The following is a 26888-nucleotide window of genomic DNA, read 5'->3' as shown; positions in this document are numbered from 1 at the left end:
CACACTATCCAAGATTATCCTGTGCCCACCCTCTGGTAGCTTGGCACGAGCAGTCAGGCTTAACTTAGAAGGCAATGTGTAAAGTATTTGTGCAATAAATCATACAATACCACCATATAGCACCACAAAACTACACCACACAGTGTTTAGAAAAATATATAATATTTATCAGGATAATTGTAGGTCAAAAAGAATAAAGTTGCAATGGAAAATTGTAGAAATATCACAGGGAAGTGATATAAAGTGTCTTAAGTCTTTAGAATGCAATACAGTGTCTTTCAAGCACAAAGTACCTGGTTTCTGGTGGAAAATCTCCTCAGAGGGCCACAGGAGAAGAGATGCGTGGAAAAAGGGGTGTGTGCGTCGATTTCTCCTCAGCACACACAGACTTGCGTCGGTCTTTTCCACGCGGGGAAGTCGGGCGTCGTTTTCCGGCGCGCAGACAGTCTCTTTTTGTGGATCGCGGGGATTACCAGATGTCCCGGGTCTGTGCGTGGATTCTCCTGCTTGTTTTCCGGCTGCGCGTCGTTCTGCGGGGCTGCGCGTCGAAGTTTCGATCTCACGGTAGGCGTCGCGTCGATTTCTCCTTGGAAGTCGGGCGGCGTTGTCCTTGCGAGGCCGTGCGTCGAAAGTTTGGTCTCACGGCAGGCGTCGCGTCGATTTCTCCTTGGAAGTCGGGCGGCGTTGTCCTTGCGAGGCCGTGCGTCAAAGTTTCGCACTCACGGTGGGCGTCGCGTCGATTTCTCCTGGAAAGTCGAGCGGCTTTGTCCTTGCGAGGTTGTGCGTCGAAGTCTTGATCGTCCCGAGGGCGTCGCGTCGATCAGCGTCGGTGTGCGGCATTTTTCTCGCCGCGAAACAAGCTGTGCGTCGAAATTTTCGGCGCACGGAGCGTCCAAGTGAAAGGAAGAAGTCTTTTTGGTCCTGAGACTTCAAGGAACAGGAGGCAAGCTCTATCCAAGCCCTTGGAGAGCACTTTCACAGCCAGACAAGAGTTCAGCAAGGCAGCAGGGCAACAGCAAGACAGCAGTCCTTTGTAGAAAGCAGACAGGTGAGTCCTTTGAGCAGCCAGGCAGTTCTTCTTGGCAGGATGTAGTTTCTGGTTCCGGTTTCTTCTCCAGCAAGTGTCTGATGAGGTAGGGCAGAGGCCCTGTTTTATACCCAAATGTGCCTTTGAAGTGGGGGAGACTTCAAAGAGAGGCTAAGAAGTGCACCAGGTCCCCTTTCAGTTCAATCCTGTCTGCCAGGGTCCCAGTAGGGGGTGTGGCAGTCCTTTGTGTGAGGGCAGGCCCTCCACCCTCCCAGCCCAGGAAGACCCATTCAAAATGCAGATGTATGCAAGTGAGGCTGAGTACCCTGTGTTTGGGGTGTGTCTGAGTGAATGCACAAGGAGCTGTCAACTAAACCTAGCCAGACGTGGATTGTAAGGCACAGAAGGATGTAAGTGCAAAGAAATGCTCACTTTCTAAAAGTGGCATTTCTAGAATAGTAATATTAAATCCGACTTCACCAGTCAGTAGGATTTTGTATTACCATTCTGGCCATACTAAATATGACCTCCCTGCTCCTTTCAGATCAGCAGCTGCCACTTCAACAGTGTATGAGGGCAGCCCCAATGTTAGCCTATGAAGGGAGCAGGTCTCTCAGTAGTGCAAAAACGAATTTAGGAGTTTTACACTACCAGGACATATAACTACACAGGTACATGTCCTGCCTTTTACCTACACAGCACCCTGCTCTAGGGGATACCCAGGGCACACATTAAGGGTGACTTATATGCAGAAAAAGGGGAGTTCTAGGCTTGGCAAGTACTTTTAAATGCCAAGTCGAGGTGGCAGTGAAACTGCACACCCAGGCCTAGCAATGGTAGGCCTGAGACAAGGAAAAGGGGCTACTTAAGTGGGTGGCACAATCCGTGCTGCAGGTCCACTAGTAGCATTTAATCTATATGCCCTAGGCACCTGGAGTGCACATGACTGGGGACTTATAAGTAGATTAAATAGTTCAATCAGGTATGATCCAAAGTTACCATGTTTACAGAGAGAGAGCATATACACTTTATCACTGGTTAGCAGTGGTAAAGTGCGCAGAGTCTAAAAACCAGCAAAACAGTATCCAAAACGAGGAGGGAGGCAGGCAAAAAGTTAGGGGTGACTACCCTAAGGCTGTCAGGTCTAACATGTGTCCCCCCCAGCTGAAAGTGGGGAGAGCTACCCGACCTCCTGGGAGCTCTCATCGCTAAGGCGGAAGTACCTGGAGAGACCATCAGCATTGGCGTGGTCAACCCCTGGGCGATGTTCCACCGTAAAGTCCATCCCCTGTAGGGAAATGGACCACCTCAGAAGTTTTGGATTCTCACCCCTCATCTGCATGAGCCATCTGAGGGGTCTGTGGTCTGTCTGAACTAGGAAGTGAGTCCCAAACAGGTAGGGCATCAGCTTCTTCAGGGCCCAGACCACAGCAAAAGCTTCTCTTTCAATAGCACTCCACCTCTGTTCCCGTGGTAATAGCCTTCTGCTAATAAAGACTACCGGTTGATCTTGGCCCTCCTCATTTAGCTGTGCTAGGACTGCCCCTATGCCATGCTCTGAAGCGTCTGTCTGCACGATAAATTCCTGGGAGTAGTCAGGGGCCTTGAGCACGGGGGCCGTGCACATGGCTTCCTTTAGGGCGTCAAAGGCTTTCTGACAAGCCTCTGTCCAATTCACCAACCTAGGTTGCTTCTTGGACGTGAGTTCTGTCAAGGGGGACACAATGGTACCATAGCCCTTGACAAACCTGCGGTAGTATCCGGTGAGGCCTAAAAAGGCTCTCACCTCAGTCTGGGTTCGAGGTGGTTGCCAGGCCTTGATAGTTTCGATCTTGGCCTGGAGTGGCTGCACCTTGCCACCACCTACTAGGTGTCCCAAGTACACCACGGAAACCTGCCCAATCTGGCACTTACTAGCCTTGATGGTCAGGCCTGCCTGTTGCAGGGCCTGAAGCACCTCCTTGAGGTGGAGCAGGTGTTCCTCCCAGCTGGAACTGTAGACAGCTATGTCATCCAGGTAGGCTGCACAGAAGGCATCCTTGCCAGCCAGGACCCCGTTAACCAACCGTTGGAAGGTAGCGGGGGCATTTTTTAATCCAAACGGCATCACTCGGAACTGGTAATGGCCGTCAGGGGTGGAAAAGGCGGACCTTTCCTTAGCCCCCTCAGTCAGGGCGATCTGCCAGTACCCTGAAGTAAGATCAAACGTACTCAGGAACTTGGCAGCGCCTAGCCTGTCCACGAGCTCATCAGCTCGGGGATGGGGTGAGCATCAGTCCGGGTGACTGAGTTGAGACCCCGGTAGTCCACACAGAACCGGAGCTCTGGCTTCGCACCTGGGGCAGTAGCCTTAGGGACCAATACCACTGGGCTGGCCCAGGGACTACTGGATTTCTCAATGACCCCTAGAGTCAACATCTTGGAGACCTCCTCCTTGATGCTGGTCTTCACCTTATCCGACAACCTGTAAATTTTGTTTTTCACAGGGAGACTGTCACCGGTGTCAATATCATGAACACAGAGGTGGGTCAGCCCAGGAGTAAGGGAGAACAGGGGGGAGAACTGCTCCAACAGCTCATAACAGTCTCCTTTCTGATTTAGAGTCAGGGTGCCAGACAGAATGACCCCGCTTACTGACCCATCACCTTCTTGGGCAGAGAGGAGGTCGGGGAGAGGTTCACTCTCTTCTTCCGTTCCTTCATCTGTGACCAGAAGCATGTTGATCTCCGACCTCTCACAATGAGCTTTTAGTCGGTTCACATGGAGCACCCTTAGGGGATTCCTAGGGGTTTTGAGGTCCACTAGGTAAGTGGCCTCCCCTTTCCGCTCCTTTATTTCAAATGGGCCAGACCAGCGGTCCTGGAGAGCTCTGGGCTCTACTGGCTCCATTACCCACACTTTGTCTCCAGGTTGAAACTCTACCAGGGTGGCCTTCTGGTCATACCATTGTTTCATCACCTCTTGACTGGCCTCAAGGTTATCTTGGGCTTCTTTCCAGAAGCGGGTCATCTGGTTGCGGAGGGCCAACATATAGCTGACCACATCCTGAGGGGGTGCCTTTGGAGCTTTCTCCAATCCCTCCTGGACAATGCTTAAGGGTCCCCTGACAGGGTACCCATAGAGAAGTTCAAAGGGACTGAACCCTACCCCTCTCTGGGGGACCTCTCTGTAAGCAAAGAGAAGGCATGGTAAGAGGACGTCCCACTTACGCCTCATGGCCTCAGGAAGGCCACCAATCATGCCTTTCAGGGTCTTGTTGAATCTCTCCACAAGACCGTTCGTCTGGGGGTGATAGGGTGTGGTGAACTTGTAAGTTACACCACACGCATCCCACAGCGACTTCATGTATGCGGACATGAAGTTAGTGCCTCTGTCAGACACTATTTCCTTGGGGAACCCCACACGGGTAAATATCCCCATCAGGGTTCTGGCCACCACCGGTGCAGTTACTGTCCTTAGAGGGATTGCCTCTGGGTAACGGGTGGCATGGTCCACCAAAACCAGGATGAACCTGTTGCCTAAGGCAGTTTTGGGGTCCAAGGGGCCAACAATGTCGATGCCCACCCTTTCAAAGGGGGTGCCAACGACAGGAAGTGGAATCAGGGGGGTTTTAACCCTTTTTCCTGCTTTACCACTGGCCTGGCAGGTAGGACAGGATCTGCAGAACTTGTCTGAGTGTGTCCTCATTTTGGGCCAATAAAAGTGGGTGACAAGCCTGTTAAAGGTCTTGCCCTGCCCCAAATGTCCTGCCAGGGGAATGTCGTGAGCCAGACCCAGTAGGAAGGTTCGGTAACATTGGGGGACCACCAGCACACGTGCTGCCCCAAAGCCCGGAACCTTAGGCTCACTGTAAAGGAGATCATTCTCCCAATATAGGTGGTGATCGCCAGAGGCGTCGCCAGCTGCCTGGTTTGAGGCTTGTTTCCTCAAACCTTCTAGAGTGGGACATTCTTTCTGCGCCTTGCAGAAGTCCTCCCTGGTGGGTCCACCCTCAACTTGCCAACCAGCAAGCTCAGGTAAGTCACCTAGGGCGGCGATGTCTTCCCCAGTTGGCTCGGAAGCCTCCTCCTCAGGAGCCCCGTCAGCCACTGTGGGAACAGCGGGGGCCGGTTTCCCGCACCCCTGGTCCCTCCTCCTGGCAGCTCTCTGGGCCATCGTTCCAGGCTCCAGATGCCCTTGACTTCCCTCTCGGTCAGCCATGGACCGTGTGGTCATGCAGACCCACTCAGGTAACCCTAACATCTCCAGGTGAGACCTGAGCTCCACTTCTTTCCAAGCAGTGTGCTCAAGGTCATTGCCTAACAGACAATCTACAGGCATGGCAGGACTCACAGCTACTTTCAGAGTACCAGAGACCCCCCCCCACTCAAAGGGAACCAGAGCCACCGGTAGGTGACTCTCGCGATTGTCAGCTACTCTGACCTGGTGGAATGTATTAGGCATTATCTGCTCTGCTGACACCAGCTGACTCTTGATAGTAGTCATACTGGCTCCTGTGTCACGCAGAGCCTCCACCCTCTGCCCATCAATGGTGACCCACTGCCGGTACTTGGAAGTATTTCTAGGCATGTGGGCCTTGGGCACCATTTCTCCTTCTCCCAGGGACACTAGGGAAATCTCTACCTGTTCCCCAAAGCTAGTTGGGTCCATCTCCCCCCCGAGTGCTACACTAGTCAACCCAGGTGCCTGTCCGGTAGTGGACGGTGCCCTCTTGGGGCACTGAGGATCGCCTTTGTAGTGACCATATTGGTAACATTCCATGCATTTGGGGCTAGATTTTCCTGACTTGTCAAATGTCCCTGGCTTTCTCCCAAATTTGGAAAAGGAAGGGTTGCCACCCCCTCCCTGGGAATTCTTTTGGGGGCCTTTAGAGAGTTCCTTATCTGTAAGTTTATCTCCCCCCTCTTTCTTCTGTTGGGAACCCTGACCACCTTTGTGGGAGTCCCCCCCAGGTACCTTTTTGGACACTCTGGTGCTAACCCAGAGGTCCGCCTCCTCAGCAAGCTTCCTGGGATCAGTCAGCTTACTATCCACTAGGTGCTGGCGCAAATCTGTATAAGTAACATTAAGCATATGCTCTCTCAGGATCAAATCATATAAACTTTTATAATCTGCTACTTTGTTGCCCCGCACCCATCCATTCAGTGCCTTACTAGAGAAATCAAAGAAATCTACCCATGTTTGTGTGGTTTGTTTGGTGCTGTCCCTGAACCTCTGACGGTATCCCTCAGGGGTCAGCCCAAACTTGGCAAGTAAAGTGGCTTTCTGGAGTGGGTATGTGTTTTGATCCGGTGGATCCAATGTGAGAAGTGTGTCCCTCCCCAATGGCGGCACATAACCCCACATAGCTACCCCCCATTGCCCTTCAGGAACCTCATGAGCCCTTAGTGCAACTTCATAAGCAGCTAACCATTTATCTATGTCATCTCCCACCACAAAACTGGGCACCACATTTTTGGGTATACGAACCTTCTTTTCTCCAGCAGGTCCTGTCTGTATGCTGCCACCATTATTGCTGGATTCAGACTGTCTTGCCTTGATCTCCAGCTCCTTGAGACTCAGTTCATGAGCCAACAATAGTTTCTTTTCAGCCAAAGCTCTTTCAGCTTCCACTTGTTTGGCTGCTCTTTCAGCTTCTGCTTGTTTGGCTGCCCTTTCAGCTTCTGCTTGAATCTGTTTGGCTGTCCTTTCAGCTTCAATCTGTTTGGCTGCTCTTTCAGCCTCAGCTTGTTTGGCTTCTCTTTCTGCCCTCCTCTCCTCCTGTTGCGCCTCAATTTTCAGTTTTGCCATTTGTAATTGGAACTCCCTTTCCTCTCTCCTTTCCTCTGCGGTCAGGCTTTGCATGGAGACACTGCTCCCTGGTCTGGAAGGGTGCACAATTGCAGTGGTAACACCATCCATAGATAGTGAAAATCCTTCTGAGGGGCCATTTTCTGGCTCCCCTTCCTCATCATCCTCTAAATGGGCTTCTGCCCAGGCCCTCAGCGCCACTTGAAAGTCCTCCTTTCTGGAGGCCCCTTGGGTGGGTACCCTCAATGCCCTGCAGAATCCTCTTAGTTGTTTGACCGTGTATGTATCCAACTGGACTAGGTCAAAGTCCCTTGTCTGAGACCCAGTCAGAGACATGTTGAGTGAGGATTTAGTTTTTGAAAATTGTCAGGAAAAAACGGATTTTCAAAAAGAGATAAAAACCAAGTTGACCTTCAACTGTGGGTAGGTAGTGAGATACTTAGCTACTGTATGTCACTGCACAAATACAAGTCCTATCCTCACCGCTGATCACCAATGTTAGAAATGGGGTTTTTGGTTGGCAGTCAGGTTACCTCCTGTCCAAGCAAAAGCCCTCACTCTAGTCAGGGTAAGTCACACACTATCCAAGATTATCCTGTGCCCACCCTCTGGTAGCTTGGCACGAGCAGTCAGGCTTAACTTAGAAGGCAATGTGTAAAGTATTTGTGCAATAAATCATACAATACCACCATATAGCACCACAAAACTACACCACACAGTGTTTAGAAAAATATATAATATTTATCAGGATAATTGTAGGTCAAAAAGAATAAAGTTGCAATGGAAAATTGTAGAAATATCACAGGGAAGTGATATAAAGTGTCTTAAGTCTTTAGAATGCAATACAGTGTCTTTCAAGCACAAAGTACCTGGTTTCTGGTGGAAAATCTCCTCAGAGGGCCACAGGAGAAGAGATGCGTGGAAAAAGGGGTGTGTGCGTCGATTTCTCCTCAGCACACACAGACTTGCGTCGGTCTTTTCCACGCGGGGAAGTCGGGCGTCGTTTTCCGGCGCGCAGACAGTCTCTTTTTGTGGATCGCGGGGATTACCAGATGTCCCGGGTCTGTGCGTGGATTCTCCTGCTTGTTTTCCGGCTGCGCGTCGTTCTGCGGGGCTGCGCGTCGAAGTTTCGATCTCACGGTAGGCGTCGCGTCGATTTCTCCTTGGAAGTCGGGCGGCGTTGTCCTTGCGAGGCCGTGCGTCGAAAGTTTGGTCTCACGGCAGGCGTCGCGTCGATTTCTCCTTGGAAGTCGGGCGGCGTTGTCCTTGCGAGGCCGTGCGTCAAAGTTTCGCACTCACGGTGGGCGTCGCGTCGATTTCTCCTGGAAAGTCGAGCGGCTTTGTCCTTGCGAGGTTGTGCGTCGAAGTCTCGATCGTCCCGAGGGCGTCGCGTCGATCAGCGTCGGTGTGCGGCGTTTTTCTCGCCGCGAAACAAGCTGTGCGTCGAAATTTTCGGCGCACGGAGCGTCCAAGTGAAAGGAAGAAGTCTTTTTGGTCCTGAGACTTCAAGGAACAGGAGGCAAGCTCTATCCAAGCCCTTGGAGAGCACTTTCACAGCCAGACAAGAGTTCAGCAAGGCAGCAGGGCAACAGCAAGACAGCAGTCCTTTGTAGAAAGCAGACAGGTGAGTCCTTTGAGCAGCCAGGCAGTTCTTCTTGGCAGGATGTAGTTTCTGGTTCCGGTTTCTTCTCCAGCAAGTGTCTGATGAGGTAGGGCAGAGGCCCTGTTTTATACCCAAATGTGCCTTTGAAGTGGGGGAGACTTCAAAGAGAGGCTAAGAAGTGCACCAGGTCCCCTTTCAGTTCAATCCTGTCTGCCAGGGTCCCAGTAGGGGGTGTGGCAGTCCTTTGTGTGAGGGCAGGCCCTCCACCCTCCCAGCCCAGGAAGACCCATTCAAAATGCAGATGTATGCAAGTGAGGCTGAGTACCCTGTGTTTGGGGTGTGTCTGAGTGAATGCACAAGGAGCTGTCAACTAAACCTAGCCAGACGTGGATTGTAAGGCACAGAAGGATGTAAGTGCAAAGAAATGCTCACTTTCTAAAAGTGGCATTTCTAGAATAGTAATATTAAATCCGACTTCACCAGTCAGTAGGATTTTGTATTACCATTCTGGCCATACTAAATATGACCTCCCTGCTCCTTTCAGATCAGCAGCTGCCACTTCAACAGTGTATGAGGGCAGCCCCAATGTTAGCCTATGAAGGGAGCAGGTCTCTCAGTAGTGCAAAAACGAATTTAGGAGTTTTACACTACCAGGACATATAACTACACAGGTACATGTCCTGCCTTTTACCTACACAGCACCCTGCTCTAGGGGATACCCAGGGCACACATTAAGGGTGACTTATATGCAGAAAAAGGGGAGTTCTAGGCTTGGCAAGTACTTTTAAATGCCAAGTCGAGGTGGCAGTGAAACTGCACACCCAGGCCTAGCAATGGTAGGCCTGAGACAAGGAAAAGGGGCTACTTAAGTGGGTGGCACAATCCGTGCTGCAGGTCCACTAGTAGCATTTAATCTATATGCCCTAGGCACCTGGAGTGCACATGACTGGGGACTTATAAGTAGATTAAATAGTTCAATCAGGTATGATCCAAAGTTACCATGTTTACAGAGAGAGAGCATATACACTTTATCACTGGTTAGCAGTGGTAAAGTGCGCAGAGTCTAAAAACCAGCAAAACAGTATCCAAAACGAGGAGGGAGGCAGGCAAAAAGTTAGGGGTGACTACCCTAAGGCTGTCAGGTCTAACACGAAGCATAGCAAAAATCTACTGCTTTGACTCTCCATGCTAATTTCCTGCTCCGCAGTAATTTTAAGAGTGACATTCTGGAGCAAAAAATGGTTGATAGGCATGGCGTTTAGTTGCTGCCACAATCATTGTTAGGTCCTAAAGTGTGTAGCAACATGGACAGTGCTGGGGTGTAGCCTTGCAGTGTCCATGTGGGCAGGGCCCTGCTGGCAGAACTCTGTTTGGGGGACTGGCATGTGCTCAGAGGAGAAAACAAGTGGTAACTGCCATCTGCACCAGTACCCTTTTGACTTGACTGGCCTCTTGTAACAACTGGACCAGAACTGTGCTCCTGCAAAGGACCCTTTCCTTCAAACCTAGCGTTATTCTCGTAGTTTAATGAACAATGATGCAGAAATGCAATTCTACTGAGTTTTCAAATTCACAGACATCAAGATAGAATTCACCGAGCATATATAATGCATAATTGAAGAATAGGAAGGTTATTGTGAATATGATATCAGTAAACAGCAGATGAACACAGAAGATTAGAAGGACAGAAGAGAAAAATTAAGAAATGTTACAATATACAGGATAGCAATGCAACTGGGAATAAAAAAAGATTGAATAGACATGGTTTAAATGTAACATCAACTGCAACATTCGGAACTTTCAGAAGAGCCACTTTGAGTACGGTCAAAGAGGCCCAGACACATACATGTTAACATTTATGATATGTTAGTGTAGATATTCATTTATTCATACAAATATTTATTGAGCATGAATTTAACACATGTACATGCATTAGCTTAAGAACTGAGAACATGTGACAGGTCAAGTACTTTGTGGAGCTATACAGTGGCTATGAGAGGAAGACGATAACTCAGAAATGTCGTTAAGTGCTCTTGAAAGTGCAGGTTGTGAGCGGCTTGCCAAAGCTAGAAGTAAGAGCATATTTTCGGGCGGGGCACTGGAGTGTTCAACATAACAGATGACTTGTTTCTGCATTTACATTAATCCTTGAGGTGAGAAGTGCTTTGAAGGCAAAGTAAGTCGTCTCAATGTGATCCGGGTCTCTGTGGGGAGCCAGTGAACGAGGATGAAATGCAGGTCTTGTAGAAGAGTGACAGGTGGACTGACAAGGGCAGCAAGAAGAAATCTGGGGACATTTCATCAAACTAAACAAGTCCTTGAACTGTTGGTAAAGAAGTGTCATTACTAGCTAGCAGAAACAGGAATATTTAGGAGAGTTATATGTCCATGAAAGTATGGGGCAGTTGTGGATTATTTTCTAGGCAAAGGTTAAAGATAAATTTGGATTCCGTAAAACATGTATTTTTAGGAGAGTCAGAGACTCAGTAACGTATGGAATCGTTTTCGATATATTTCCTGCCAGTAATTAAGGACACATTTGGAAATATGCGTTCTAAAGTAATGGATGGATTTTAAGTAGCTAAAAGTATGTCTCTATATCCAGTTTGGCAGTCTCAGCTGATTAACGAATTAATAGGAAAAGGAATTATTAAAGATCCAGTGATGGCCTTCAGTCCATTCCAGTAAACGTTCCAAAAGTTCACAATTACAGGCAGTAGCGTCCCAATGCACAGTGGTAAAAAAACATACGCATGTAGCAGTATCAGATGGGTAGAGCAGGAAGAGAACATGAACTTCCGGTTAGCCTCAGGCATGTCTTACATTGCCTTCAAGGCCCATCTCACCTCCAGGTTAATTAGAGAGGATCCATCTCACAAACCTTCGCAGCGGAGGGACTATAGGCAGCTGGTGCCCAGACAACTCAGGTTTACCAGAGAGGAGACTGTAGGTGGTAAAGAAGATAGACTCACGTTATAGTACATCCCCTCGTGCTCACAGCCGCACTGCTCCGCTCTCACGCAGGTGTCCCCGCTTCTTTTGAACCCATCATCACAAACGCAGCCCTCAGAGCAGGTGGCATCACAGTGGTGAAGCAAAGAGGGGGCGATGCATGAGTCCTGACACCTCTGGTGGCACAGTTCATAGTGGCTGTTGACAGGGCACTCCATGGCTGCAGACAGGAATAGAGACAGCATTACTAATTGCAAGTGTTCGCTCACCTACCAGTCAAGACCTGCAGCACTGAGACAATATTGACTCTAGGGCTGTGGGGTGTGCACGGGGCTGAGCATGGCATCTGACCTATACTGACACTCAAAATTAGGCAGTGACACCTCGTGCCACGGACATTTTGCAGTAAATCTTCTCATCTGGTGACATGGGCGTGGCCCTGCTAGATAAGTGGGTGCTGCTAAAGTGATGCATATCATTATAGAGGAACTGCACTAGTCTCTGAGGAACAAGGCAGGCAGATAGGGAAACTCTGCACAGCAAGCATGATGGCCTGCCTTGTTTCAGAGAAGTAGGGTTTATTCCAAGTCGGGGTATTTGCAGTGTCTGGGAAAGGGGAATAAGACGGAACAGCTGTTCATAGTAATCTGCATGACAGATAATGTGCAAGCATCTTTTTTTTAATTCGATAACATATTGACTAAATAATGGGCCTTTTGTCATGCTTACTAAGTGCTACCAGTCATCATTCCTGTAGATTACTATTGCCGTGTATATGTAACAATAAATGATAACAATGAAATAAAAGGAGAGCCATAACTGGCCAGGGGAATGAAAGATCGTCCCACGGGAGTTTTGGTCTCTCCAGTGCTAAACATGTTACCAGTTGTTTACCATGTAGAAGGTGGCAAGTTGGCTTAAATTCTTGAACTTTCTATAAGTTATCTTATCTCAAAGTACAATCATCATACTCTGCACATCATTTCATTACTTGAACAGGAACACCAGAACCACACTATGGGTCAATTGCAGGGTGTACAATGGTGGACCACACTTGTAGGCAGACGAGTAGAGAGTGCTCACGGTAGTTAGCATGTGCCAATAAATTGATGCAGTAATGATAATGATGCAAAAATAAGTGATGGTTGAGATTGGGATGCACTAGCAGTAAGAAAACTGGTTTATGCTATTCAACAACAGCACGATGGCTGCATATGCTTCTTTCAAATATGACCCTCATTTTTTTTTATGTTCTTTTTTTCTTTTCCATAAGAAAACTATGAACTCCTTTACTCACCGCAGAAGGAGCTGTTCCTCCAGCTGGCGATGGTCACATTGGCAGCCTGGCAGGTCGCTGTGTAGGTCCGAATGGCATGGCACAGGACCGTGCTGTTCCCTTCGGTCAGGCAGTGGTCATAGACACAGTCAGAATAGTAGTGAGCGGGGTCGATCTTTGAGTGACAGGAGGAGAAGGGCCCTCTGGGGTCTTGGATGATCCAACAGGCTCGCTTGGAGGACATAATCTTGTCTGCACTGCAGACTGGGCAGTCACCTGAGCAGCCGTGGTCACAGCCGGTGCTGCCTTCAGAAGCCCAGCTGACACCAAAGGTGAAGGAGTTGGTAACGACAGACCCACTTCGGGTAGTGAAGTCATCGGACACCATCCCGTTGAAGTTCCCACATAGACCACTGGTTTGGCCCTGGAATCGAGCAGGAAGTGTAACAAAGACACTGTAGACCATGTCATAGTTGACTGTCAGGCCGAAGTCTGTTTTTAGTACTGTGTAGGCCCCACTTTTAAAGATGACGATTCTTCCACTGTTGATATTCACAGGCAGAGTCTGAATGATTCCATTGATCTGATGGAAAAAGTTATAGTAAGTGGATAGTTATTAAATGTGATGGTTGGAGTAAATCGGCAAATAAATCAACTCCTATTTAATATACTTTTATCGGACAAGAAACTATTATGAGCTGCGTTTTTTAAAAGTTACTTGTTTCGTGTTTTTAGATGTCCAAGAGATATCTCTATAATCCTGACGCTTTGGCTAAGTGCTTCACCTGGCACCTGGAGTCACCGTCAAATGCTGCCCTATGGATACCTTGCTACAATAACCGTAACTGCACATTTATAACATTTACAGCTCAATATAAGCCTGCCCCAGCTAGAAATATATTCATTACAAGGGACTTGTACAGTTCTTTCTGTCGCAATGATCCCCGGAACAATCCAGCGTGCAGTTAGGTATTTTACCAATATAACGCACACCAGGCTGTGCTCTTGCGAGCATACGATTCTATACCAAAACCTAGCTACACAAGAATGGAAAATAAACAAAAGAAAGAAAGATCACACATAGAGATAATCAATATAAGCAGTCGAAAAAAAAACTATCACATTAAGGCCCAGCGCCATTCCAATGCCACATTAGCGTAATTTATTTACTCTAATGTGGCAGTGGAAGGGCAAAAACACCACGCTATATTTACAAAGTGGCACAATACTTGCATTGCACCACTTTGTAACCCCTTGCACCACATTCTGCCTGCGCAAGGGGGGTAAACATAGCGCAAGGGAATCTATGAGATTCCTATGCACCATTTTTATTGCCATTTTTTAATGCCTGCTAATCGCAGACGTTAAAAGGAGGCTCCCATTGTGATCAATGGGCCTCTGGGTGCTTTGCAGGATTAGCGTCAATTTTTTTGACTCTAGTCCTGCAAAGCGCTGGACTAGCGTTAAAAATTATGATGCTAGTCCGCCTAACTACCAGCATGGTGCACCGTCTTTTAAATACGGTGCACACGTGGTGGCGTTAGGGGGGTGCTAAGTGGTGCCAGGAAAGTGACGCTGCACTAGGTGCATTGCCACTCTTCATAAATCTGGGCCTAAATGTCCTTAGACATGCACAACTTGCTTGAGTAAAGATGTCAAAACCTATCATAGACAGAAAAAAAAAATTTTGCTCTATAAGTAAGTGACACATTTGGTATGCCTAACATGCCTAACATCCTGTGCTGAGCTGGGATAAGCTAACCATCATTTTGAGTAAAACAAACATGATAAGGGACCATATTCAACAAAGCAATCTAAGTAATGCGGAGAAAAGTATAATATCCCCCCCACAACTGAAAATATGAAGAGTATCTATCTATATATCTAATCTAAATATATATATATGTATATATATATATATGTATATATACATATACATACACATATATATATGTAATATCAGTGATTCAAGTAAGAATGTTTGCTGCTCAGAAAGCATGGGTAAATAATAAAAATGTATAGGTCACATGTACGAAGAGTAGTGTTTGCGATTCCCAAAATGAAAATTTTTCTGATTCAGTATTTGGTCATTGCAAAGACTAATGTACAAAAGTGTGTTTTACCTTTTCCTATGGTTCACAAATAGACCTACCTCATGAATATTAATGAGGTAGGTCTCAGGTTTTGACCAATTGGGAATCGCAAAAATCGCAGGGAAGATGGCCTGCAACGGCCAACAGACCACGATGTCTATAATTGCTTTTCAATAAAGCAATCTTTTTTTTTTTTTAGATGCAGCCTGTTTTCCTCAATAAAAAATGTGATGCATTAAAAAAATGAAAATGTTCTTTAAATTTTTGAAGAGTAGGTTATGGTCCATGGACCACTGCTTGCGCTTAAAAACATTTTGTTACCATTCTCAAGGGGGAAGGTGACCACTGTCCAGTTGCGAATAGGTATCAAGAACGGATGCCCTAAACATGCCCCGACCAAATACTGATTTGCAATCCCAAATTGCAATTCGGAACATGTTACTTATGAAAATGCCTTTCTGTGTTCTTAGACAGCCCAGTTCTGAGAACCGGGCAATTTTGCCTTGTACATCTGGCTCTAAGTGCGAAGTCGGTAAATTAAGATTACTTCATTCAGACTCTTGACTTACCTCAACTGTGCCACTCTTTCCACTCTGGAGATGTATCTGGGTCTGATACACAGAAACAAAGACATCCTTGGTCACTGCCACCCGCAGGCCTTGCAACTGTTCATTCTTCACTTCCACTCTGTAGAAGGGTAGAGAACCATTGGAAACTTGGACTTCAGACAAGACGTACTTGCAGGTGCCCTGGAAATCAAACCTTCTCCCATCAAAGCTGGTATAGTGGGGATCTCCTGAGCCTCTGCAGATACCGTCAGGCAGAACGTGGCAGCCATAGACACCTTTGACAGTGGTGCAAGTCTCACCAGTGGCACAAGATGAGCGTGAACACTGGACAGTCCTGGAGGCGCCATCACACCGGCACAAAGTCTGGCAGTTGTCGTTTTTCCAGAAAGTGTCTGCTGCTCTGTAATATTTGCCATTTTCTGTGCAGCCGCACTCACTCTGTGGCACACAGTCTGTGCCACTCAGAACAAACCCGCTCTCACACTGGCATCCTTCCTTGCACTGACTGCGGCAGACCGTTGGGGCACCGGCACAGGTACCAGGGCAAGATGGTCCACATAACTCATATGTCTGATTACTGGGACACGTGATGTCTGGAAAAATCAAAATGCCATTAAATTCATATGTACATGGATACTTGGTGCTCATCATTGTACGTTTATAAAAAACAGTATAAAAATAATTACAATAAAAAATACTACACCAATACTACTACTATGGCCACTACTACTGCTGTTACTACTACTACTACTACTACTAATAATAATAATAGTAATAACAATAATAACAACATTTTGGGACAGTATGTCATACCAGAGCAGTGTTCTGTTGCACTGTATACACATCACAGATGTTTCTGTGGTGGTTCACCATGTTTCTGTTACTGGTTCATACAACCAGCAGAAGAACTCAGTAAAGTGTTCACCTAAATAACAGTAGCTATTAGAATGAGGACAGATTTATTTCAAGACCTATTTAATGGATAGAGTTGTGTCAATGAAGTAGAAAACAGTAGTCTATTTTATGAGTCAGCCAAATCTATAACTATGGTGATACAGGGTTAAAGATTATTTTATTCTGTTTTAGTCCGGCGGATCAAGAAATGTATGTAATAGAATACTATATGTCTCACAATCAAGAGATGAAATGAAAGGTAAATATGTAGTGAAATTATCAGATGTGATGGAATAGTTCAGACACAGAATACACCATTTTAATCAGAAGGCTTATTTTTCTATTTGAGGGATGAAAGCAGATTATGCCCACCTTTGTGCTTATTTTATTGTAGTATGTGCCTTAGTGTCAATTTTCAGTAAACTATGAGCAGCAAGTGTGTAAATGCAAATCTACTCTTGTCTCACCAAGGGGCCAAAATGCATTTGTTTCCTAATTGCCGTCAAATTTCATGTGTTTAAAAAAATCAGGTGAAGAATGTAATATTAGGGTCTATCTTGCAAAGGTTGGACACCACATCATTACAGCATTCAAAGTATAACTCATCTACACCGCCCTAAGGTAACTGAAATTCTCAATGAACAATGAAATAAATACATAAAGAAGGTTTATTTCACATACCACATCCAATGAGACTCCTCCATTGCCGAATGGCATTGCCATGGCCCTGGCAATGGTGCGCATAACTTTTGATTATTTCACAGAGTGTTTGCTTGTCTCCATCTGTTCCACACAAGTCATAGACACAGTTCTTGAAGTAGACATCAGTGTCAGCATTAATGCTGTTGTTAAATGGACCAGTTGGATCTTTCATGATTCCACAGTGGTTCTGGTTGCTGAACTGGGACATCATGTCCTCACCGCATACTGGTGGATTGTCAGTGTCAATGCAGATAAAAGCAGAGTCCTCGTCTTCTTCTTTCCAACTGTTTCCAAAAGTAACTGCACTGCCCACCAGAGATCCATCAGGAACCCTGAATTCATCACTCTTGTTTCCATTGAAGTTTCCACAAAGGCCAGCAAGAGATCCTGAGTATGATGCAGGCACCTGCACAGCTACATGATGTCTCCAGTCGTAGGACACCACAAGGCCAAATTCTGTCTGGACAACTGCAGAGGAGCCGCTGTGGTAGACTTGGATCTTACCAGATTGACTGGAAATTGGGAGAATATTTTGGGAGCCATTGATCTGAAATGATTATACATATTTTGTATTAAAACATAGGACACACATTTAATTATTCACTTTGTATTTTCTTTTTTCAATTCCACATTAGATTTTCCTTTCATCTGTAAATACACACGCTTAATCGTCAGAGACTAATCACAATTAAAGTCAACTTTTCAAATAAAGAAATGTATATATTTTCTATTTTCATGCATTTGTCTTTTTTATTGGTTTATAGTTTATAAATAACACTGATTTAACACTTTTTTGACTATTGGCATAACTATGAAGATTCGGCTTTCAATTTCCAAAATAATTGGATACAGAATTATCTCCTTTATTTTCACTCATTCGAGTGGCAATCTGAATGGCAAGCTCTATTAAAGCCAGATTGGTAACCTGTATCTTCATTTCATAGGTTATCCTTACCTTACATCAATAACCTTTTCTATTACCCGGAACATAGAGGTTGATTATTCTGTGACAGTTGTTACAATGAAGAATATTTGACCTGCAGGAGACATCCTATTTTTTATATCTGTCTTTCTTTGTTATTTTATCTTCCTTATCTTTTCTCCCAACGTTGGTCTCCTTCTATAAGGCTAACAACTGCTTATACTACTGAATAAATCCTACAATTAAGATTTGTGAAGCACATACAATAACTACTGTATTCATCCTCTATTCATTAAATGTATTTAAACTAACAGCTGAAGATATTAATTATGGTTGTTCTATTGGACTTTATTTTAGCTGCAAACTAGCTTGTAAACTTTTAGTGACTGTCATAAATATAAGTAATTTATGTATGTGAGGATAATTTGAGTTGCAGTGTGGCTGTTAATTGTCATAAAATGAATTAACCTCTCATGTCTAAGCAAAGTAGTGCATCATGTATCTGATAGTGATGGAAGCTCAATATTTACTTTTCCTCATGGCACCATAGTTGTCACTTGCAGTACCCAATTAATGCCAATAGTGAATATATATGATTCTTGTTGTCGGATCCTTAGCATCGTATTTATGAGGCCTGGCTCGCAATTTTGTGTGCAATTAAAGGTTTTGCATGAAGTGATTTGCCTGGTGTTTGCTACACATATAGCAGTAAACATCCTTTCACAACGGATAGCTTTTTAGCAATATGGGCATTTCCCCATGGCATTTTCCTGTGTGCAGTAATAGTCCAATATCAACAGAAGTGCAGAAATCAAGCTTCTAAGCTTGTATCTCTGGTATTCACTCATGCACTACAAATATATATATTTTTTTTGGGGTTTATCAAGCATGTTGCTTTTTAAATCGCTTTAAAACCATCTCCTTTCTTAGCTCTACACATTTATTGTTGTTCTCCATTCTTGGTATTGGTTTTATTTGTTCTCCTAATGGGTGTTTATACCTGTCATTAAGAAATGGATGCATCACATCCTCTTGTAAGTTAGGTCAATTTCTGCATATAAAAAGAGATCAGGTCTTTCATTACCTGAACACGGCCATGTTCTCCACTCGCTATGGAAATCTGCTCCCCGTAGACATTCACTTCAACTGTTCGTGTCCATGCCACCACAGGTGATGATCGGTGCTCATTTTGTACCATGACGCTGAAGTCAATCAGAGAGCCGGTCTGGGAGCTGGACTTACTAAGGGTATATTTGCATACTCCTTGATAGTCAAAGGAAACTCCATCAAAGGTGCGGTAGTGAAGATCTCCAGAGGCCCAGCAGATTCCACTGTCTACAGGGTAGCACTTCCTGATTCCATTCATGACCTTACATTCTTCTAGGGCGGCACACGTGTGGGCTTCACACACCATCTGTTGTGCGATGCAGGTGCATTTCTGGCTGCAGGTATCTGTTAGGAAGACCTCATCTCCCAGGTTGTAGTAGACACCGTCCATAGTGCAGCCGCACTGACTTTCTGGCACACAGAGGCCAAGGTGAAGAGCATACCCTTCATCACAGAAGCATCCGTCCACGCTCTCTGCAGGGCATGGGGCAGTCTGATGAAGGATCCTACAAGTGGTTGGGCAGCCAGTGCCAAACAGTTCATAGTGACTGTTCTCAGGGCAGTTGTCATCTGCGGAGAAGAACAGGAAGTGTGTGCTGTGATATTATTACTGAATTCAAGTGCTGAAGATACAGTTAGCCTTGAAAATGTATCGCTCCCTGCTGAATTAAAGATTTTACTGAATATACTGTAAAGTTTCAAAACTGATTCATTCAAGATTCAAAATTCAGAGCATAATTAAGACTGAATATTTTAGACACAAATTAATATTTTCTATAAAATGCAAAACGCACATATCCACAAGCCACTTCTGATGGCGACGGGCTTGGGAGGCCCTTCATACTACAAAAAAGCTTCTCTTATATAAAGGAACATTCACAGACACTTTGTATGATCTGCAAAAGGTGATTTATTCCAAACAATGGCTCCTCCCAGTGTGTGACTGTATATTTATTTATACATAGAATACAGCACACATGCAAAGAGACAAGCAAAGAGGAAAAACAACGACAAATAAAAATATTTCTCCTTTTTATGTGAGGTTCAGAGAGGTACAGGATTTTTGGGGCAATTGCCTGTCTACAATTCGTTGTGGAAAGCAATTTGCGTCAAAACCCCATGGAATGCCCCCTTGATAGAAATACATCACTGCACAGCTTTGTGTTATTTTTGGTTACAATCCAACCTGAGTTGCGTTGAACTGTAAATCCCAACAAGACATTATACGTTGAACTTGTGTTTTAAACATTTTATGCAAACCCCATTCAAAGTCTTCTATATCTGGGCCCAAATACTTTGCAACATTATGGATCACTGACAAGCCCCTGAGCGGTACCAAGCCCAGAGTAACAAAACTGGAATCACCCTATTGTGTTATGCCCTTGTTAACAGACTATAAAGCTACATTCTCCCAACCACACAAACCTGCTGCACAGCCTCTAATATCCCAGCACATCGCTTTGGGGCAACAGCAGTGGAATAAAGATCTACACAAATGTTACAATACAGTGCATAAAGATATAGAGAATATCTAACACAACTGTGTTTCTTGATTCCGCTATTGGACAAGTTATGAATGAAACATGACTTTCTTAATGTCAGAATCCGTAGAAGAGACTTCTTGACTTACCACATTGCAGCTCTGACCTCCAGTCTGGAATCACCAAGCTGTGAAGGTTACAGATTTCCTCGTAAGCCTGGACAGCTGTGCAGAGCATCCCTTTGTTTGTGCCGTAGTAGCAGAGATCATACACACAAGAGGTCACAAAAGGTTCCGCGTCCTCGTACCACTGGCACTCATCGAAGGGGCCGGATGGGCGGGTGAGGATCTTGCACAGCTCAATGATGGCTCCCATATTAGTGCAGGTGTCATTAGGGATGATCACACCTGTATCATCCATGCACCTGACGAGAGAAGAGAGAATGAAACTCAGGTATAAAGAGCATTGACTTGAATTTGTGTTAAAAACAAACAGAAGGAAGATGACTCATTTTAAATGATTGTTATCAAACCACGGACATTGCTGTTACAAAAACACTGATCACTCCCTCGTCTTATCCCCTCCCTCCTTACAGAAAGCCCCTCCTTTAACACTTATAAATAGCAATTGTTACCATTGCTGGCTGTTTCTCGAGCTCAGAATGTGTAGCAATACGTGTTGCTTCATTCAGTTTCACTACAGATTTATGTTACTTTGGTTGTAATATTCAATGAGAATTGTACTATTCAGCTCGTCCCAGTTGAAAGAGTCCCAACTCCATAGAGTCACATTGGGGAGCAGGGCAGTTTGTGGACTGTGCTCATAGTAAACTCCTTAGTTGAAGACGGGGTGATGCAGGGAGCAATGCTTGTGCCTTTTGGTTGTGTCTGTTGCATGCACAGCATCATGCCTGTAGTGCAGCCTTATATTAAGTAGTAATGCTAAGGGCCGCAGATGATGTAACCTCATTCAAAAGTTGCTGCCTTTGGAATGACCCCTTTGCTCTGCCCCTTGACGTGTATAGAAGGGCCTGTAAAGCTGGGGGGCTTGTCCTAGAATGAGAAACAGCACTCATTGATAAGGCAGGTACAGGATGATGCTGGTTCTAGGGCTGTGTGCCGCTTCACTATGACCTCTTTGCCGAATCCCCTTTGGCCCGTGATGATTATTGTGGTGCACTCAACACATTTTTTGTACAGCACTTTTAGTTGAGCATTTACATCATTCATATTTCAGTGATTGCTGTCCTTTGTGTAGCTCTTCAAGATGCCTATCTATCATAATGATAGAAACCACATTCAATAATTTGCATACTTCCCCAGTGCCAGGATGTCTTTTCTGGATAACAGAGGACTTCACAACCCGGCTTTGTTCATTCATTCACTGATACTTTTATGAACATTTCATAAGTTGCTCATTCAAACTAAGCTGTATATTATTGATACATTTAATTGCGTTAAGTATGATTTACCAATAATTCACTGTAACGTTCACTAGTGTCTGAATATTTCTTAAAACGTACATATGACCTAAGCAAGTATGTATTTATGTGACTTTTTTTTAAATAATTGAGATAAAAAATCACTCGTCCTGCAGGAAAACGATAACAACCAGCAAACACTTTCCTGAACCTACAGAATGCTCTATATATTTTAGTGTTTTTTTTCTGAAAGGTAAGACATATCATTGCTTACCCTGCTGAATCGATGTCTGCCTTCCAGGAGTTCCCAAACTCTGCATCGTTGCGCGCAATAGTCCCATCAGGCTTTGCCTTGTCGTCCTTGGGGTTTCCGTTGTAGTTGCCACACATCCCCCGCACTTGGTTCTTGTACTGGGGCCCAACTTGCACAGTGACTGTGTTTACACCATTGTATCGGATTCGCACCCCGAAGGCTGTGTCCACAGAGATGGCGCTCTTGGCTGCAGTGATGTTTACATGAGGTCCCAGCATGGCTGGGAATCTGGTCTTGACTCCGTTGATCTGAAAGACAGAGAGGGATTTGAATAAAATATCCCTTTGACAGGTAACGATTTAAAAAAAAAAACAAGAACCAAATGTAGATCAGTCAAATTGAGTCTATCGAATTCTATTAGCAAAATAATTAAGAGTTAATTAATGGCTTGTGGCCTCCTAAGAATTTTTCTTGGTTAGGTCAATGACAGTCATTAAACTGCTGACTCATGATGTTTTTAACAACAGCATCTGAAGTGAATATTGATAAGGCTGCGAGGATTTCTAGAATGAATTCAAAGTATAAATAGCTTCTTCCGGTCCCTGTGAAAGATGGCACTAGTTAGGCATTTACTTTTTCTAGAGCAAGGAGGGCTTATGGCAGCGGTTACCAGATCTTTTAGTACACAAAAGCAGGATTGCTGCTAAACACAACTTCAAGTTGTCACTTGGAGGCCAAGAAGCCTTTTTGGAGCTACCGGAAATAAATCAATATCGAACATAATTCCTAGTATTTAAAAAAATTATCTAGATGTAAAAGAACAAACCATATGAATGTTTAGGGCATGAATCATATAACACTATACTGGACCACACTTTGCTATATCCATATCATTAAAAAAAATATATATTGTTATTTAAATTTTGCAGAAAAAACAATGAAAGCCGCACATTAGTAGAATTCTCTACAAAACAAAGCTTTGATCCAAACAAAAAGGTGGAAAGAGACACTTTCCAAAAAGAAATCATGCGGAGATGTCAAATAACACATGCGAAGTACAGGCAGCCAATAGAGCAATAACATTCCTTTAAACACTACAAACAGAAGCATTACGTGTGCAATGATTAGCCTATTGAATAATAGCAGATAATTAAAAATAGAACAGACAAGACCAAAATTCTAGGCATTTAGAAACATCTAAAAGACCCCGTCATAGAGCCCATGACCTAATGTGGTCCAGCCAGCGTTGAACAGCCACTGGATAAGTGCCCCAGCAAATCAGACTGCGAACCTCATACTTGCAAATTCCTATGCCATTCCAAAAGGGGAGCCCAGATCATCTTTCCTTTCCGGCTGGCTTTTTTACCTCTCCTATCATATGAAGCCGTTTCCAAACTACAAATCGCCAAAAGTTGAGAAAGTAATTTTTGAAAGGTTGGGGGGCCCCTGTCTAACCAGAGTGATGCAATACAAAGGCGGGCCACTGCCATAGCAATGAGTACAAACCACTGAGCAGGGCCGGGGACCACATCTTTATGTACACCCAGCATTATAAGTTGAGGGGTTATCTCAATATGGATACCAAAGCATAGATCACAAAATTGGCAATCCCTCCCCACAGCGGCTAAAGGCCTAAACAGGTGCCAAACATATGGATAATATCAACCGCAGGACATTGACACAGGGGGCATGTGGTGCCAGCTGTCCCAACCCACTTTGCGATTTTTTGAGGGGTCTAATATAGATCAAAAATGGTCTTGTAGTGATGTGGCTGCAAATTAGATGATGACACTGGTATAGTACGTGCCAGCTCCAGTGATTCTAAAAGGGATCAAAATGATACCCCCAGCTTAGTTTGCCATTTTTCAGATTGCTTCTGTATGTCAAGGTGAAGGCATTTAGATCAGTGTAAAGCTGGCTAACAGTTCATGAATCCCGCCGACCAAATGTGCTAGTTGTTCTGTCTTCTGAAACCCCTTGGCACCTCCCGCTTCCGACTTAAAAAGCCTCCAATTTGTAAAAACTTGAAAAAATCTTTCTGTGTTATCTCAAATGTATTCTGTATCTCTTCGAATGACATAATTCCATCCTGTGGAAAAAAATCCCCTAATTGCATAATTATGCAAGAGGCCCAGTCCACTACAGGTGAGCACCTAAATATGTCAGGGAGTAGTGGATTTCTCTGCAATACAGTATAATGATTGTGATGCCCCAACCCTAATTTTTTACGTAGCGGCGCCCATACCCAGTAAGCACCTTATACGGTCTTAAACCGGACTTTCTTAAAATAGCTGGGTTCCACCTGTCTCAAAATGCTACCTCTGCCTTCTTTCCTGAGCAAGACCTCATATATAAATGGAATTCCAGCCGAACCACAATCCACCCACTGATACTGACCTCTGGAAAGTGGCTGCATATATTGAAGAGAAGCTGCCCAGTGGTAGAGTTTGAGATTCAGTAGTACCCAACCACCTCTGTCTCTAAGTAAGGTCAATTACTTAAGAGCTCTCCTAGTATTAGAGTAAGCCCAGATAAATGGTGTAATTATATAATCCAAGGCCTTAAACCAGTAGCTGTTAAACTCAAGAGGGATGGCCCCAAATAAATGCAACATTTTTGGCAACAAGATTATCTTGATGACGTTACACCGACAGACAATAAATAAATGTAAGTTGTGCATTCTGCGCAGAACTGTATCGTCCTTCATAGGGTTAAAGGATATTCACTAGTTGGTCCAGTTCAAAGGTCATTGTGACTCCCAGGTACACGGCCCTGTCCACCACCCTACTACTGCAGAACCCTACATGACGATTAATAATATTTGCGTCTTACTTCAGTTGAGCGAGTAACCTGACAACCACGGAAAATCCTGAGCGTTTTGCTCTTAATGTGTTAGCACTTCAGCCAGGTTAGGTGTCACTATAGCCATGTCGTCTGCGTAGGCAAGCACGTTAGTGTTCCATCCTTGAAAGTGTATCGGCGCAAACGCAGGAGTTAACACCAATTTCCAAATAAGGGGATTGGTGTACAATGCAAATAAAAGAACAGGGGTACCCTTTCTTGGATTTGGATCTTATTGCATCGCCCCTTTCCCCTAAGGTAAAGCCCAAATCCATGGTATCCCATAACACTCCATAGAAAATCCAAGGAAACCCTGTTGAAGGCCTTTTCTACATCCAGCAAAATTAAACCTATGGGTGTTCCGGAAACCATTGAGGTATTAAAAAGAGCAGTGTACAGGCGGGTATGATCTGTAGTGCCCCTCCCTGGGATAAACCCATGTTGCAATGGGGAGACCAACTTATCAGTTACTAAGCTCAATCATGAGGCTAAAATTTGAGAACTCATTTTAGCATCACTATTAATAAGAGTTATGCACCGATAAGATCCTGGATCTTAGACGGGGTTTCCCTTTTTTTTGGAAAGATAATAATATTAGCAGTCGCATGAATCATATTGTACTATACTGGACCACACTTTTCTATATTCATATAATTCGTAACTCACATCTAGAATCAAACTTTAAAATTGTCTTCCAGAGTCTGCATCAAGTGTTTGTAGGACAAATCTAAATAATTATAATAAATATTTCTAATGACAATATTATGAGTAATTTTTGATTTGGCATTTACTGCCGTGACTATTTTCCTACGTCAGTGTTAAAAGTTTATTCTTATACACCAATAAAACAAACGTTTCTTCAAAAGTGTTGTTTGCAAGAGTCGAATTATGTTGTGAAATGTTTGCAACCATTGAGGGAACGTTTGAACAGTGAATCGGGTGAACATGGTTAGTATGGAATTTCCATATTCATAATACAGATAAATTGTTGATCTCACCAGAGGAACTTTTCCTTGTTCAAAGACCAGCTTGATATTCCCATCAGTGCTGTTCAGCCAAATGGTCACACGGTACACGAAAGATACACGGGGGTTCTGGTAGCGTCTATTCTCTGCCACCACTCGGTAGTAGAATCCTGAAGAAGAATCAGAGCCCCAGCTGATCTCATAGGCACAGGTACCCATAAAATTGGCCACAACCCCATCAAAGGTATGGTAGTGTGGGTCCCCAGTCACCGTGCAGATCGCCCAAGGCATCTGGCATCCTAGCTTTCCGTTCTTAATGGCACACTCCTTGCCTTGGGCACAGCTGCTACTAACACAGCGGAAGTTACCAGTGGAGTCACAGCTACACCTCTTGGAGCAATCAGAGAGCCAGATGAAGTCTCCAACCTGTGGGGCAGAGAAAGAATCATATTTGGATAGGAAACAGAAGACAGAGTATTTCCATACATGGATAATACTTGACACAGATAATTAGGAGCTTACTAAGATTACTGAGAGAAAAGAGACAGGCAAGACTAGATATCCTACAACACAGGATGTATATACGTATTTCCAAGAGAAAAAAGCCATAACAGAATGGAAGGAGATTGAATAGATATATTTGAAATGTCAATGTAATCAGATCCAATAAAATATGCTGTTTACAGGAGCCCCCTAATGTACTAAAAAAAACACACATCAAGAATTAACTAATTGTATCTGGCCTAATAATGAACACCATTTAACACAAGGTTAGGAAACTAAATTGTTTTGTTTATACTTGTATTTCTGTAGCATGGATGAAGGTGCATGCATGCAAAACCAAAGCTAATTGAGAACAAATATCAAAGTAAGTGATTTAGTGAGGCAGACAAATAGGGAAAAGGGTGCAAAGAGAGGACAGAGCAAACTCTGCAATGTGGTCAAATAGGGTGCGTATGACTATGAATGTTTGGGGGATAAAAACGGTTCCAT

General features: G+C 44.6%; 1 protein-coding gene across 2 annotated transcripts in view; it reads right to left on the bottom strand.

The window, feature by feature from the left end:
• LOC138246422 (uncharacterized) overlaps window positions 1-26888 on the bottom strand; it is a 274958-nt gene that overhangs the window by 89585 nt on the left and 158485 nt on the right. For both annotated transcript variants that reach the window (XM_069201032.1, XM_069201033.1), the window contains exons 63-70: window positions 25929-26321; window positions 22111-22397; window positions 20566-20840; window positions 18913-19505; window positions 16886-17453; window positions 15311-15903; window positions 12670-13231; window positions 11393-11592 (exon numbers count right to left, since the gene is read on the bottom strand). In XM_069201032.1, coding sequence (XP_069057133.1) covers window positions 11393-11592; window positions 12670-13231; window positions 15311-15903; window positions 16886-17453; window positions 18913-19505; window positions 20566-20840; window positions 22111-22397; window positions 25929-26321 — 3471 coding nt within the window. The remainder of the gene's footprint in view (window positions 1-11392; window positions 11593-12669; window positions 13232-15310; window positions 15904-16885; window positions 17454-18912; window positions 19506-20565; window positions 20841-22110; window positions 22398-25928; window positions 26322-26888) is intronic.

Source organism: Pleurodeles waltl, chromosome 7 (assembly GCF_031143425.1).
Source record: "Pleurodeles waltl isolate 20211129_DDA chromosome 7, aPleWal1.hap1.20221129, whole genome shotgun sequence".
NCBI classification, from domain to species: domain Eukaryota; kingdom Metazoa; phylum Chordata; class Amphibia; order Caudata; family Salamandridae; genus Pleurodeles; species Pleurodeles waltl.
This window is presented reverse-complemented; position numbering and strand designations above follow the sequence as displayed.